Raw genomic sequence first — 12,535 nt, 5'->3', positions numbered from 1 at the left:
ATCAGGCGAGCCTATAAAATCACACAACTCGTTCCAGCTGAGCTGAGCCAGAGCTGGTTTATGGAGAGACTGCCCACTTTCTAGCTCCTGAGTTTTATCAGAAAATGACTGTGAAGAGGGCGCCCGCGAGTGAGTCCTTAATTAATGGAATTGAGGAACCCTAACGGCTAATAACTGACATTTAACACAGTTTCTATTTGGTCAGGTTAACGTTTATTAAATTAATTTTTTGAACATTTGAGGCTAAATGCAAAATTAGAAAATTGGATGTAATTTTTTTTTTGTAATGCAGTGTACAATAAATAAGTTTTATTATTTTTACAATTTTTGTTTTTTCATCTCTGCTACTTACAATCGGACTTTCAGGAAAAAACAAAAAAAAATCTTTTCTTTCTTTATCATTTCTTTCTTTATTTCCATTTTTGCATTTTGCAAATTGGATTATAACATCAGATATGTGTTACAAGACACAATACATAGAACAAATCTGAAAATCTAGAGATTTAGCTTTTTATTTTCCTTGAAATTCTGTTTCCGAAAGGCTGAAATGAAAAACAAAATAATTGAAAAATTAGATGAAAAACAATTTCATTTTCCCTATATTGAATGGAAAAAAATAAATTATTTTATATTAAGTTTTATACCCAATTTTCAATTTTTTTAATGAAACTTGATTCAGTCAGAAAATTAAATTGCTAAATGTTAAATTTTGTCCAGTATTTGTCTTTATTTTTGTAAAGTACAATAAAGTATTTTGCTAAAAAGGTAGAAAACCGATAAATAGAAAAATGTTTCTGTTTTTTTTACATAAAAGGGTTTTAGGAATCAAAGTTGCTAGCAATACTGCTACTGTGAGTTGAAGTAACAGTCAGAGTTTGCAAGTTTGCACTATTAAAACATTTAGCATTGTTCTATGTTGAAAGAAGTAGAACATTTTCAGTATAAAAATGATCAAACATTTATGAACTTCTAATTTTGCTCAAATGCTCCATACAACTCCATTCATTTTCGACTCTCTCGGGAGCGCCCTCTGCTGGTCCAACAAATAGAGTCCATAAACGAGACTCTTAAGTGGGTAGTCTCCTCTCTACAGGTTCTCTGGCTGAGCCCCAACTCCAGCCTGGTAGGAGCAGGTTTGTGTCTGTTATTATTGTAGTTAACTGTACCGGGTTAAGTCTCTCTGACTTAAAACTTAATTTAAGCAAATTAAACCAGGCTAGTCCCAGAAAGCTTGGCTCATTAAGTGAGCTCGCTTTGTGGAATAAGCACAGATTAAACAACAAGCAAAATAACAGTCTTTATTGGGATTAAGTTCATTAAAACACATTTTAAAAAGGCTAATATCAATATAACCTACATTACAAGTTTGGACACACCGTTTTCGATGTTTTTATTTATTTTTCTTACATTGTAAATTAATACAGAAGTCACATAAGAAATCATGTAGTAACTTAAAAGTGTTAAACAAACCAAAATAAATACTCTGTGAAGTATTTAGGTGACTCTAATCTGGGGTTAAGATGTTAATTTGTGGTTTCTGGGGCTGATACTGTGATGATCTTAACCTGTAAGCAGAGGTAACTCTTGCTGTTCCTTTCCCGTGATGGCCCTGGTGAGTGCCAGTTTCATCATAACGTTTGATGGTTGGTGGTTGGTGTGGCACAGTGGATAACACAACTGTCTGCTTGTGAGCAGCAACATAAAGTGGGAGACTAGGGTTCAATTCTCAGTCTGGGTGATTATGCTGGGCTACACCAAAAAGGGCGCTTTTCCACCGGCATGATGCTGGTGCCAAGTTCCCAAATGGTTTGTTGTTTTATTCTATAAACTACGGACAACATATTGTCATTTAGAGCATTTATTTATAGAAAATAAGAAATTGCTGAAATAAGAAAAAGATGCAGAGCTTTCCGATCTCAATCAATGTAAAGAAAACAAGTTTATATTCATAAAGTTCAGAGTCCAGAAATCAATATTTGTTGGAATAACCCTGGTTTTTAATCACAGTTTTCATAAATCCCGGCATGTTTTCTCCACTAGTCTTACACACTGCTTTTGGATAACTTTTTTTTAAGTTTCATGGCTTGTGATCATCCATCTTCCTCTTGATTATATTCCAGAGGTTTTCAATTTGGTAACATCAAAGAAACTCAATTTTTAAGTGGTCTCTTATGTACTTATTATCATTATTTATTTATTAATTGTATATAGTTATATGTGCTGTTAACATTCTCTATAATATGTTTTTTTAACTGCTCATGCTTTAAGTACTTCACCAAATGCTCCCTTTAAATCCAGAAAAAAAATTAAAAGCTTAACCAAAAAAGTAAGAAAATGTTTTAAGTTAATAAATGCCCCCCGAAGGTGCTGCTAAAATGTTAAGATTTTATGAGGCTGCTTATCAGAAAAACTGTCAAACAACATCATAGTGCAAAGTCTGCTCTCCTAAATCTACTTAATGGTTTACCTTTCATTCAGGAACCAGTCAGAACTGTGACAATTCTTTCTATATCACTAGCTGCTTTCTGAGATGGGCTAAATCTCGGCCGCTACGTCTTTAAAAGTTGCCCAAAGTGAAAGACACTTTACATACAGCCGAGAAATATTGATTCTGTTTATTTGAACTAATCTGTCAGTGTTTTTATACACATTAATATGATGCTGGCTTGTCATGGTAACAGAATTTCCGTGGTCAATATTTAGAGAGCTGTTGTATATTAACTGAAAGGACTGTGCCCTTTACAGAGTTAAAGTAGAAGTTCTCAGTAACTCCTAGTAACTTTACTCTATCTGCTTTCTTTTTAGATCAAAACCCACAAAACCAGGCATGTTTTCAGTAAAATCCTTGGGTCATTTCAGCAGAAGAGGAGTTACTTCAGTGTGGAGAGGTTTTAGAGAGTATTCCAATAAGAGGCTTGACATCGCGGGCATTTATCCTCCAATTGCAACTCCATTTACTCAGGACGGAGGTGTAGATTACCGAAGCCTGGATGAGAATCTACAGAAATATAGCACTATACCTTTTAGAGGTAAGCCTTACAATCAGATGGAATAATCGTGTTTGTGAATGTTTTACTTTGCAGAAATGAATGCATGTACCATAAAGAGACCTTACAGTATTCACACATAGCCATATCCTTTATACATACATATTTGCATATTTACGTAAATGTGTTTGAAATGTCTCACATTGAACACCTGCAGGTTTATTAGAAAAATGAATTGGATTAAACATGATTAAAATTGTAATAATGTAATGTAAATGCTGGTATTTCAAAAATAATTGTGGACTGTTGTATTTCTGACAAACAGACTAGAGCCCTTTTTTTACTTATATCACACAATCCTTCGAATGCTTTTTAAATAAGGACCCCTTAATGTGCTGAGTAAAAGGTCAATGCAGAGCTTTTAACGCATAATTAAAAACGTAATCTACCTTTTTAACTTGACAGCAGTGACACTATGTATACATCACTAAATAAAACCTCTAATACCATATTTTTTACACTATAAGGCGCACTTAAAATCACAGCACTAGCTTTTTCGGCATTCAGAGGTGCGTATATCAGACTGTAGCCTGCTGCTAACCCCAGCTAACACCGCTGGAGCAGCATTAGCATTAGCCCCTAAGCTCTAGGTCTTTCGCTGTTTATGGGTGAGTGTTATCGGACTACTGCTGCTAAAACCAGCTAGCAATGCTGGAGCAGCATTAACATTATACACTAACTTACGCTAAGCGCTAACTCTTTCGCTGTTCAGTAGTGAGTATATCAGACTGTAGTCTGCGTGTTTACCGTGTTAAAATAAACTACATGGAACGAACCGCTAGCTAATATCACCCTCGCTTACAGGAACACTCAGGGTTCCTCATTGTAGTGCTATCGGGCGGCATTTACTAGTGCTAAGCTGCAAACCGTGCTAAAATATGGCAAAACTAAGCTTACTGTAAATAAACTAGTGCTTTATTCACCCAAATAAACAGTTTTATAATCGGGTGCGCCGACCAGAACATAGACGTTCATTCAGAGTGCGCCTTATAGTCCATAAAATACAAACCAGATACTTTACTAAGCTCTGTAAATTTGGCCACGTGATTCACTCTCAGAGGTCTTTGGGTTCATATGCAGCTCTGGCAGATGTTCCTCTGGGTTCATGTATGACTTATTAGATGAGTAATTATGGCATTTCCAGGCTGGTAGATTTTAATGACTATTGTTATTGTTAAACACTTACTCTTCACTATTTAGATGCTTTTTGAAATTCAAATTAAATTCAGAGTCTGGTGATGCATTAGCAGTGTTTTATTTAGTGATATAAAAACAGGGTTGCTACTGTCAAGTTCTAAATGTAGGTTTCTTTTTATTTATCCTGAAATATGATCTCTCTGTTCCTCCCTCCCTTTCTCTCTCTCTCTCTCTCTCTCTCTCTCTCTCTCTCACACACACACGCACAGAGAGATACTGACAGAACTGTTGCTTCTCTCCTATAAGATTCCAATAAATTGTTTTAAAAAGCATCAAAACTACCCTGAGATATTATAATAAACTTGAAAGTAGTGTGTGTATATATATATATATATATATATATATATATTTATATAGTTCTAAAAAATAAAAGGAACACTAAAATAACACATCCTAGATCTCAATAAATAAAATATTTCAGCATTTTATCAACTGATTATTATATTTACATTTAAATTCCCAATCCTCAAAAATGTAGGGCCCTATCATACACCCTGTGCAGTCTATTTTCACTATTTGTGCTTACACCGTTAAAATAGCGTTAGAGTTTAGGAATATATCTACGTTGTGGGCGTGGTGGTCTAGAAGTGAGGCGTGTTCAGGTAAATATCTGGTGTTTTTATATCTTGGCAAAATTCAGGTGCTCCACCTGATTTGTTTCTGAAACCTTTAATCATGAATGATAAACAAAAATCAAAAGTCATTAAGATTAAAATTTCCTTTCCATAGCACTGTTCCTACTTAGTTTACATATACATCATGATTGTGCTTATGTGACATACAGTATGCTGTTATTGTTATTTGAAATCTAACACTGCTGACACACAGCTATGTTGAAGGTTTCATGAGGGATTTTTTTTTTTTTTTGCTTGTTTTTTAAAGGTTTTGTGGTACAAGGATCTAATGGAGAGTACCCCTACCTGACGACAGAGGAGCGGATACAAGTTGTGAAGAGAGTTAGACAGACTCTGCCTCAAGCTAAGATGATTATGGCAGGATCTGGCTGCGAGTGTAAGATATTTCCTTTAACACACAGATAAAGAACATGTTTTTATTATTATAACTTTTCCAGTATCACCTGTACCATAATGCTGTAAACTGAATACAATACAACAAGTCTCTTAGGAGCCTATATGTTAAGGCTTCCATACCATAATCATTAAACACAAGTAAATAAATGCATAGATAAATACATTAATACAGTAGATCTAAAATAGCTTGAATAAAAAAATAATGCAAAGAAAACAAATTCATATTCAAGTTCAGAAATCAGTATTTGATTTGATCTTTGAGTGAAAAAGAGTTCAGAAATCAATATTTGGTGGTTAATCACAGTTTTCATGAATTTTGGCATGTTCTCCTCCACCAGTCTTAGACACTGCTTTTGGATTATGCCACTCCTGGAGCAAAAATTCAAGCAGTTCAGTTTGGTTTAATGGCTTGTTATCATCCTTCTTCTTCTTAATTATTTTCCAGAGGTTTTCAGTTTGGTAAAATCAATGAAACTCATAAATTTTAAGTGGCCTCTTATTTTTTTCAGAGCTGTAGGCTTGATTTATAGAGACTAAAAAAACATGATTTAGTATTTAGTTTTATTTGTTTTACAGTGTAACATTAATAAAATTCATCATTTTCATGTTGTGTTAAGCTGTGATTTTTTTGTTTGCTCTAAAATAAATCTTAATAAAAAAAATTTAACCACAGTTATGTAGAGAATGTTTCTAATATATTTGTTTTTGTCATTTTAGCCACTCTAGCCACAATCCAAATGAGTGAGAGCATGGCCAGTGCAGGCGCTGACTGTGTTTTAGTAGTGACACCATGTTTTTACCGTGGCAGGATGAATAGCAGTGCCCTCATTCACCACTATACACAGGTAATTCATATATAATGACTGTGAGTCTAGATAAATATTAAATTAAATATTAATGCTCTGATTAAAGCTAATTATGTGTAAATATGCTTTTTTTTTACTTTTGTAACATTCTCTGTTCTCTCTATGCCATGTTAGTTTGCTGTGATGGGTTATTCAGTTGAATGCTCTCTCCAGAAAATCTACCTAGCTCTTTTAAATCAACTCAAAAACAGCCTTGTTTGATCTTATGCCTGGATGTATTGTCCTTTCGGCATATTATTTTCTGACCTATTTTCAGTTTCTTTGAAGGTTGCATCAGGTTTGATTTCAAAATCTCAGTTTACTTGGGTGCATCTAGCCTTTCCTTAATCTAGAATCCTTAATCCTTAATCAGTTCCTGCAAAAGAGATGTATACCCCAGGATGTCTGAAAATACTAAAAAAGGGTAAATGCTGCTAAGTAATATTACAAATGGAACATTTCTTTATGTGTCTCCTAACACACAGGTTGCAGATTCTTGTCCTGTACCGGTCGTGCTTTATAATGTACCAGCCAACACCTCTCTCGACCTGCCTGTGGATGCGGTGGTCCGGTTATCCCAACATCCAAATATAGTCGGCCTTAAAGACAGTGGTGGAGATGTGAGACATGCTTTTATATGATAATTTGGTAACACTTACTATGAATCCTGTATTCATAAATCATTATGAATCAATTTATACCTTATACCTAAGTATGTATACAGTAAGTACTTAAAAGGAAATACATGACACATAATAAAGTACATGTATGTGACTTTTTAAAAAGGTTTCATAACACAAGATTTGAAATTGATTTATTTTTAGGAGAGATTAGTCCTCAAACAATAGGATCAAATAGATATATATGCTTTTGATTGCAAATAAAAAAGCCATAACAAAGAGATGGCTTATACCTGATCTCCCAGTAATGGACGAATATAGTCAGTAAATATACGTAATGGAAAAAAAAAATGCAATACAGAAAGTGTTATCGATGTTTCAATATGAAAAGACACATCTCCCTCAAAGTACATATAATATATATATATATATTAATGTACTTTGAGGGAGATGTGTCTTTTCATATTGAAACATCGATAACACTTTCTGTGAATGTCTTTCATGTCTATTAGACTATATAATCATACTCAAAACACATAATAATGCATTCATAAAGCGTTCTAAACATGGTTATACATTTGTATAAAATGTACAACACATTATAGTCATGTCTATTGTGCATCAGTGTGATCAGATATATGATCATTTAATCCAGGTGTGTAACGTATTATACATGCACTTCTTATGATGCTCTTTGCTTTACTCACACATTTACATTTTTAATCCCTTATTTACGTTAGTACCACTTTCCAGATTTATCATTGTTTTATTATATACTATCTATCTAATAATGTGAACCACAAATGTTTCTTCTTTTCTTTTTCACTCTTGGATAACTGAAAGATCACCAGAATAAGTCTGATTGTGCACAAAACCAGAACACAGGATTTCCAGGTGTTGGCAGGATCAGCTGGGTTCCTCATGGCTGCGTACTCAGTAGGTGAGAGTCCATATCCTGCTTCTGTGTTTCATGGTTACGCATGTTAACAGTATTGATGCTACAGGGTGAAATTAGACACTGCCAATAATATGTAGGTGTTATCACACCTGTGTCACAAATGACAAAAAGGTTAGATTTGTGATATTTTACAGTTAATGCAAACTGTAAGCAAATGTTTTACCAAGGACACATACATTTTATAATAATGTTATATGCAAACATGTCACTAATGTGTGACTGTGGTTCTGTTCTTTTAATCAAAATGGATTTTGCACCATCTAGTGTTGTGAAACTGTCTAATCTAAAATATTATGTGTACAACCTTCTGCAACTAAACTAAATAGAGTAGTTGCTACTGCGCTGATTTTTTTTTTACTTTCTGAGGAATGTGATATTTTTGTGTACGATACGATATGGTAAATCCTTAATGTAAACTGTGCCTTGAAGTGGCGTTGCCTTTGCTCTAAACCAAAGAAAATCAGAATCAGTGCCCCTATATGGTGTCTGGGCTGAATTAATTCATCTTAAGATGATATCAAGGTAAAATCACATGCTGCTGTTTACATATGAAATCACTGCTGTAGTATAATATTTTTATTCTAAGCTACTCTTATCTTATTGTTTCTCATTTTTGCCTTTTTTGCCAAAAATATTTGTGTTGACTGACAATCATACACTCTTAAATGTTGGTGTTTTGTCTGTGCTTGCTGCAGGTGCTGTCGGTGGTGTGTGTGCCTTAGCTAATGTCTTGGGTCAGCAGGTGTGTGAGTTAGCAGACCTGTGTACATCAGGGCAGTGGGACAAGGCGAAAGAGCTCCAATACCGTCTCATTGAGCCAAACACAGCGGTGAGCCTCATATTACCATACTATAACACTACATTCATAAATCCTGGGATGCCCTGAAATAAATATTAGAAAATGCACCTACAGCTCTGGAAAAAAATAAAAATTAAGAGGCCACTTCAGTTTCCGAATCAGTTTCTCTGATTTTGCTATTTATAGGAACATGTTTGAATAAAATGAACATTGTTGTTTTATTTTATAAACTACGGACAACATTTATTCCAAATTCCAAAGAAAAATATTGTCATTTAGAGCATTTATTTGCAGAAAATGAGAAAAGCTTTTAGACCTCAAATAATACAAGGAAAACACAATCATATTCATATTGGAGTTTTAAAAGTTCAGAAATCATGTTCTCCTCCACCAGTCTTACACACTGCTTTTGGATAACTTTATGCCACTCCTGGTTCAAAATTTCAAGCAGTTTAGTTTGGTTTGATAGCTTGTGATTCCCCATCTTCCTGATATGATTATATTCCAGAGATTTTCAATTTGGTAAAATCAAAGAAACTCGTCATTTTTAAGTGGTCTCTTATTTTTTTCCAGAGCTGCATGTGGTAAATCAAGTAATGTCAAGTAGTTTTATTGTCAATATTGCATATGTACAGGAAATTCAGAGGATTTAAAATTAGGTTACTCTCCTTCCCAAAGTAACAGCAAGTACAGCATAATAAGTTCATAAATAATAAAAGATTAAAAGACACTAAATATACAATAGAACAAGATCACAGATATAGACATACGTGAGACAAGAAACACAAAACAATGATAGGGAAGGGGGGACTCAAGAGGAAATGACAGAACCAGTATAAAAAGAACACATATAAACATTAATGCAAATATAGTGCATAAATGAGTGCATACAGTTATTTAAATGTCACAGTTGTAGAAATAGAAATTATTAAATGAATAAAGTCTATTTTTAATACTGGGTAGGGAATTCTTTGGCTCACAATTCAGCCTCAGATCTTCATGTTATGGACATAAATATAATTATAAATATGGAGAGAAAGAGACAGAGAGAGAGAGAGAGAGAGAGAGAGAGAGAGAGAGAGATGTAAAAAAGAAAGGAAGAATACCAGCTCACAGAATGCTGTTCATGCCACCGTGCTGTAACAAATTTACCAAAAAATAAAACAATATACATACAATGAAGAATCTGACACTGGGTCTGACATTGTGTATAAAAAACATTGTGTTTTATAAAGGGTTACAAAAACGAAAACATATTTTTTAGGCTAGGGTTTAACCTAAACTTAAAACTAATCTTATTTTTAAACTTCTAGGTGACACGGAAGTTTGGTGTTCCAGCTCTGAAACAAGCAATGGAGTGGTTTGGGTACCATGGTGGAGTATGTCGCTCTCCTCTGCAGCCTTTGTCAGAGGTGGAAATAAAGGAACTACGTACAGACTTCTCCTCAAACGGCTGGCTGTAAAACACACACACACACACGCATATTATCTGATGAGTTCCATAATGCATATTTTTAATACCATAACACATTTTCTAATAATATATTTATGGGAAGTAAGACAGTAATCAGACTTGAATACAATGATGTCACCTAAATAACAGCTTTCAGTCATAGTAATTATAGTTAAAAATAAATACAAATTATTTTCTTGTTGATACCATAGTTAATAGCAATTAAATAGTTTTACAAATGAACGACATCTGTTGTGATAAAGAGCGCTAATAGTTAAGAGCTAATCTAGAAGATGCAAGGTGCATTGCCCTATAGAATCTGTAATAAAGAATAAATAAAGAATATTTTTTCACATCCCATAACCCCCCTCATATTTTTTCATTTTATATGTTTTATTTTATTATTAGTTGTTTTTTCCCTTTTTAATCACTAGATCTTTACAACTTGAATACAATAAAAAGAGAGTTTTCCATTGTTTTTTGTATGTGTATTTACTGTGTATGGTTGTGTGACAGTGATCAGTCTTTATTCCTAGTGAAGTATAGACACATGTTCTGTACTGGATATCAAATCTGCCCTGCAATCGTAACAAAATGTAAATTTGTTCCAACACCTGGGCGTAGGTTTTTTTTTTTTTAAGGTTAAGGCAGAGGCTTATGTTGCTGGTTCTTTGTCTCATCACGAGCCAACAGAAACAGCCGGTATTGTTGGTAGACGGCTGAGAGTTTTCACACTCCCCCTCATCTTTGTCTTCTCTCTTTATCGAGTCTAGGGCTATTTTCTATTTCTCAACAAAAAAGAAAAAAGAGAATATTTATGTACATAGAGTTTGTACCGCTGGCACCTCGTTTACTGAAAAGAACCTGCAGAGTTCTAGTTAAAGGTCTTACGGACAGAGGAGACCAAGATAAACCTACAGCATATCAAAGGAATGCCAATCATTCCACCTTATCTGTGAAACATGGTGATGGGAGTATCATTGCTTAGCGATGTGTGGTAACCATTGTTAATGGTGCACTTATCTTTATTAATGTAACTGCTACACAATTATATAATTGTAGGGATGTCTTATCTGCTCAAGTTCCAAGACATCCAGTGTATTCTCCAAACTCATTGGGCAGCACTTGTTTATGGTCCCAAGCATACTGCTAAAGCAAACCAGATGTCACACAATTTTAGGTTAATTGAGCATGTTTTTTTATCTGCTAAAGAGAAAACGTAAAGAATCAAGGCCCTAAAACAATCAAGTGCTAGCATAGCTGATGGCTGCATTAGAGACTTAACAGATGTAGAACCACACTAGAGAAAATACAGTATCTGGGCACCTGGGGATGTTCATGAATTGCAAACTTTACTCAAGTCATTGCATGCAGGAGAGATGCGACACAGTACTAGTTCATTGTTTATTGCTACTCCACCAGTCTTTCACAGCTTTATTATGTCTTGGCCTGTCCTCCACCAGTCTTTCACACTGCTTTTGAGTGACCTTCACTATCCACAACCAGGCCTGATTACTGCTAGTAGGCCTGACCTGTCGGATAAAAAATAATTACTTAAATACAACTTGTCTGACAACATGAAGCAGCTAAAAGATCTCAAAAAGCAACACATTATGCTGCAATCTGAAGAAATTCAAGAACAGATGAGAAAACAAAGTTAAAGTAATTTCAAAGACTTTGGGACTCACAGCGGACCACAGTGAAAGTTGTTATTCACAAGTGGAGGAAAATATGGAACACTCATAAACCGTCCCAGGAGTGGCCGGCCCACCACAATTATTCCAAAAGGGCATGGACAACTCATCCAGGAGGTCACTAAAGAACCCAGAACAACATTTAAAGACATTTAAAGAGAAGATACAGTATCTGGGCACCTGGAAATGTATATGAATTGCACACTTCGCTTAAGTCATTTCATGCAGGAGAGCTGCGTCTCAGTACTAGATTACTACTACATTACTAAACATGTCCCAAACATTATGGTGACCTGAAATGTGCTGTTATTTACAAATGGTGAGACCGGAATCTATGCAAGCAAGTACCCATATTTTAAAATATATAGGGAAATGCTCAGCGTGCAACCACAGCTTGCTCTTCACACACACACAAGGACATGCAGCAGTGAACAAACCCAACAATTACATCTACAATAAACAGAATACACAATAAAATAACATTGCTGTGGTAAATTACTTGCTTGCACACCTTCCCAGAGTGAACTCGACATGCAGAAGAGCTGCACTGTTAAAATACCAATGCGCCAAAGTCAGAGCTCACTTGCCTCTTAAAGTGACACACACATTATTAATAAGGAGAAGTAGTACATGCCTTTTCCTCCCCTAAGATAGCAGAAATGTACCTGATCACACCTCATTTCCAGACCACCAAGCCCATCAGCGCAGACATATTTGTAAACTCCGTAGCTATTTTAACGACACAGGTTCAGTGCATGAAAATAGACTGTTTGCTAAGTGTAAGATAGCAATAAGCATCGCAATGTGCCTGGTGCAGGGTGTAAAATAGGATCCGAAATGTTGTAAAGATGTAGCTGAGAATTTGCTAATATACCTCTCTTTGTTGTAGGA

The 12,535-nt window shown here is 34.9% G+C and overlaps 1 protein-coding gene across 1 annotated transcript; it reads left to right on the top strand.

The window, feature by feature from the left end:
* The first annotated feature begins 1,082 nt into the window (after nucleotides 1-1,082).
* Nucleotides 1,083-10,425, top strand: hoga1 (4-hydroxy-2-oxoglutarate aldolase 1). The gene is made up of 8 exons (XM_022668197.2): nucleotides 1,083-1,133; nucleotides 2,806-3,029; nucleotides 5,127-5,255; nucleotides 5,993-6,120; nucleotides 6,606-6,740; nucleotides 7,584-7,680; nucleotides 8,394-8,527; nucleotides 9,811-10,425. Exons 2-8 carry the CDS (start codon nucleotides 2,828-2,830, stop codon nucleotides 9,958-9,960), a joined length of 975 nt encoding a protein of 324 aa, XP_022523918.2. The 5' UTR covers nucleotides 1,083-1,133; nucleotides 2,806-2,827; the 3' UTR covers nucleotides 9,961-10,425.
* The last annotated feature ends 2,110 nt before the right edge of the window (nucleotides 10,426-12,535 follow it).

This window comes from Astyanax mexicanus, chromosome 23 (assembly GCF_023375975.1).
Source record: "Astyanax mexicanus isolate ESR-SI-001 chromosome 23, AstMex3_surface, whole genome shotgun sequence".
Classification (NCBI taxonomy): Eukaryota; Metazoa; Chordata; class Actinopteri; order Characiformes; family Acestrorhamphidae; genus Astyanax; species Astyanax mexicanus.
The sequence above is the reverse complement of the archived record's forward strand: the minus strand, read 5'-3'. Positions and strand labels throughout refer to the sequence as shown.

Coding starts and splice junctions, on each gene's coding strand:
- hoga1 (XM_022668197.2), top strand. CDS start 2,828: ATGTTTTCAGTAAAATCCTTGGGTCATTTCAGCAGAAGAGGAGTTACT. Junction 3,030..5,126: donor TAGCACTATACCTTTTAGAG/GTAAGCCTTACA, acceptor TGTTTTTTAAAG/GTTTTGTGGTACAAGGATCT. Junction 5,256..5,992: donor GGCAGGATCTGGCTGCGAGT/GTAAGATATTTC, acceptor TTGTCATTTTAG/CCACTCTAGCCACAATCCAA.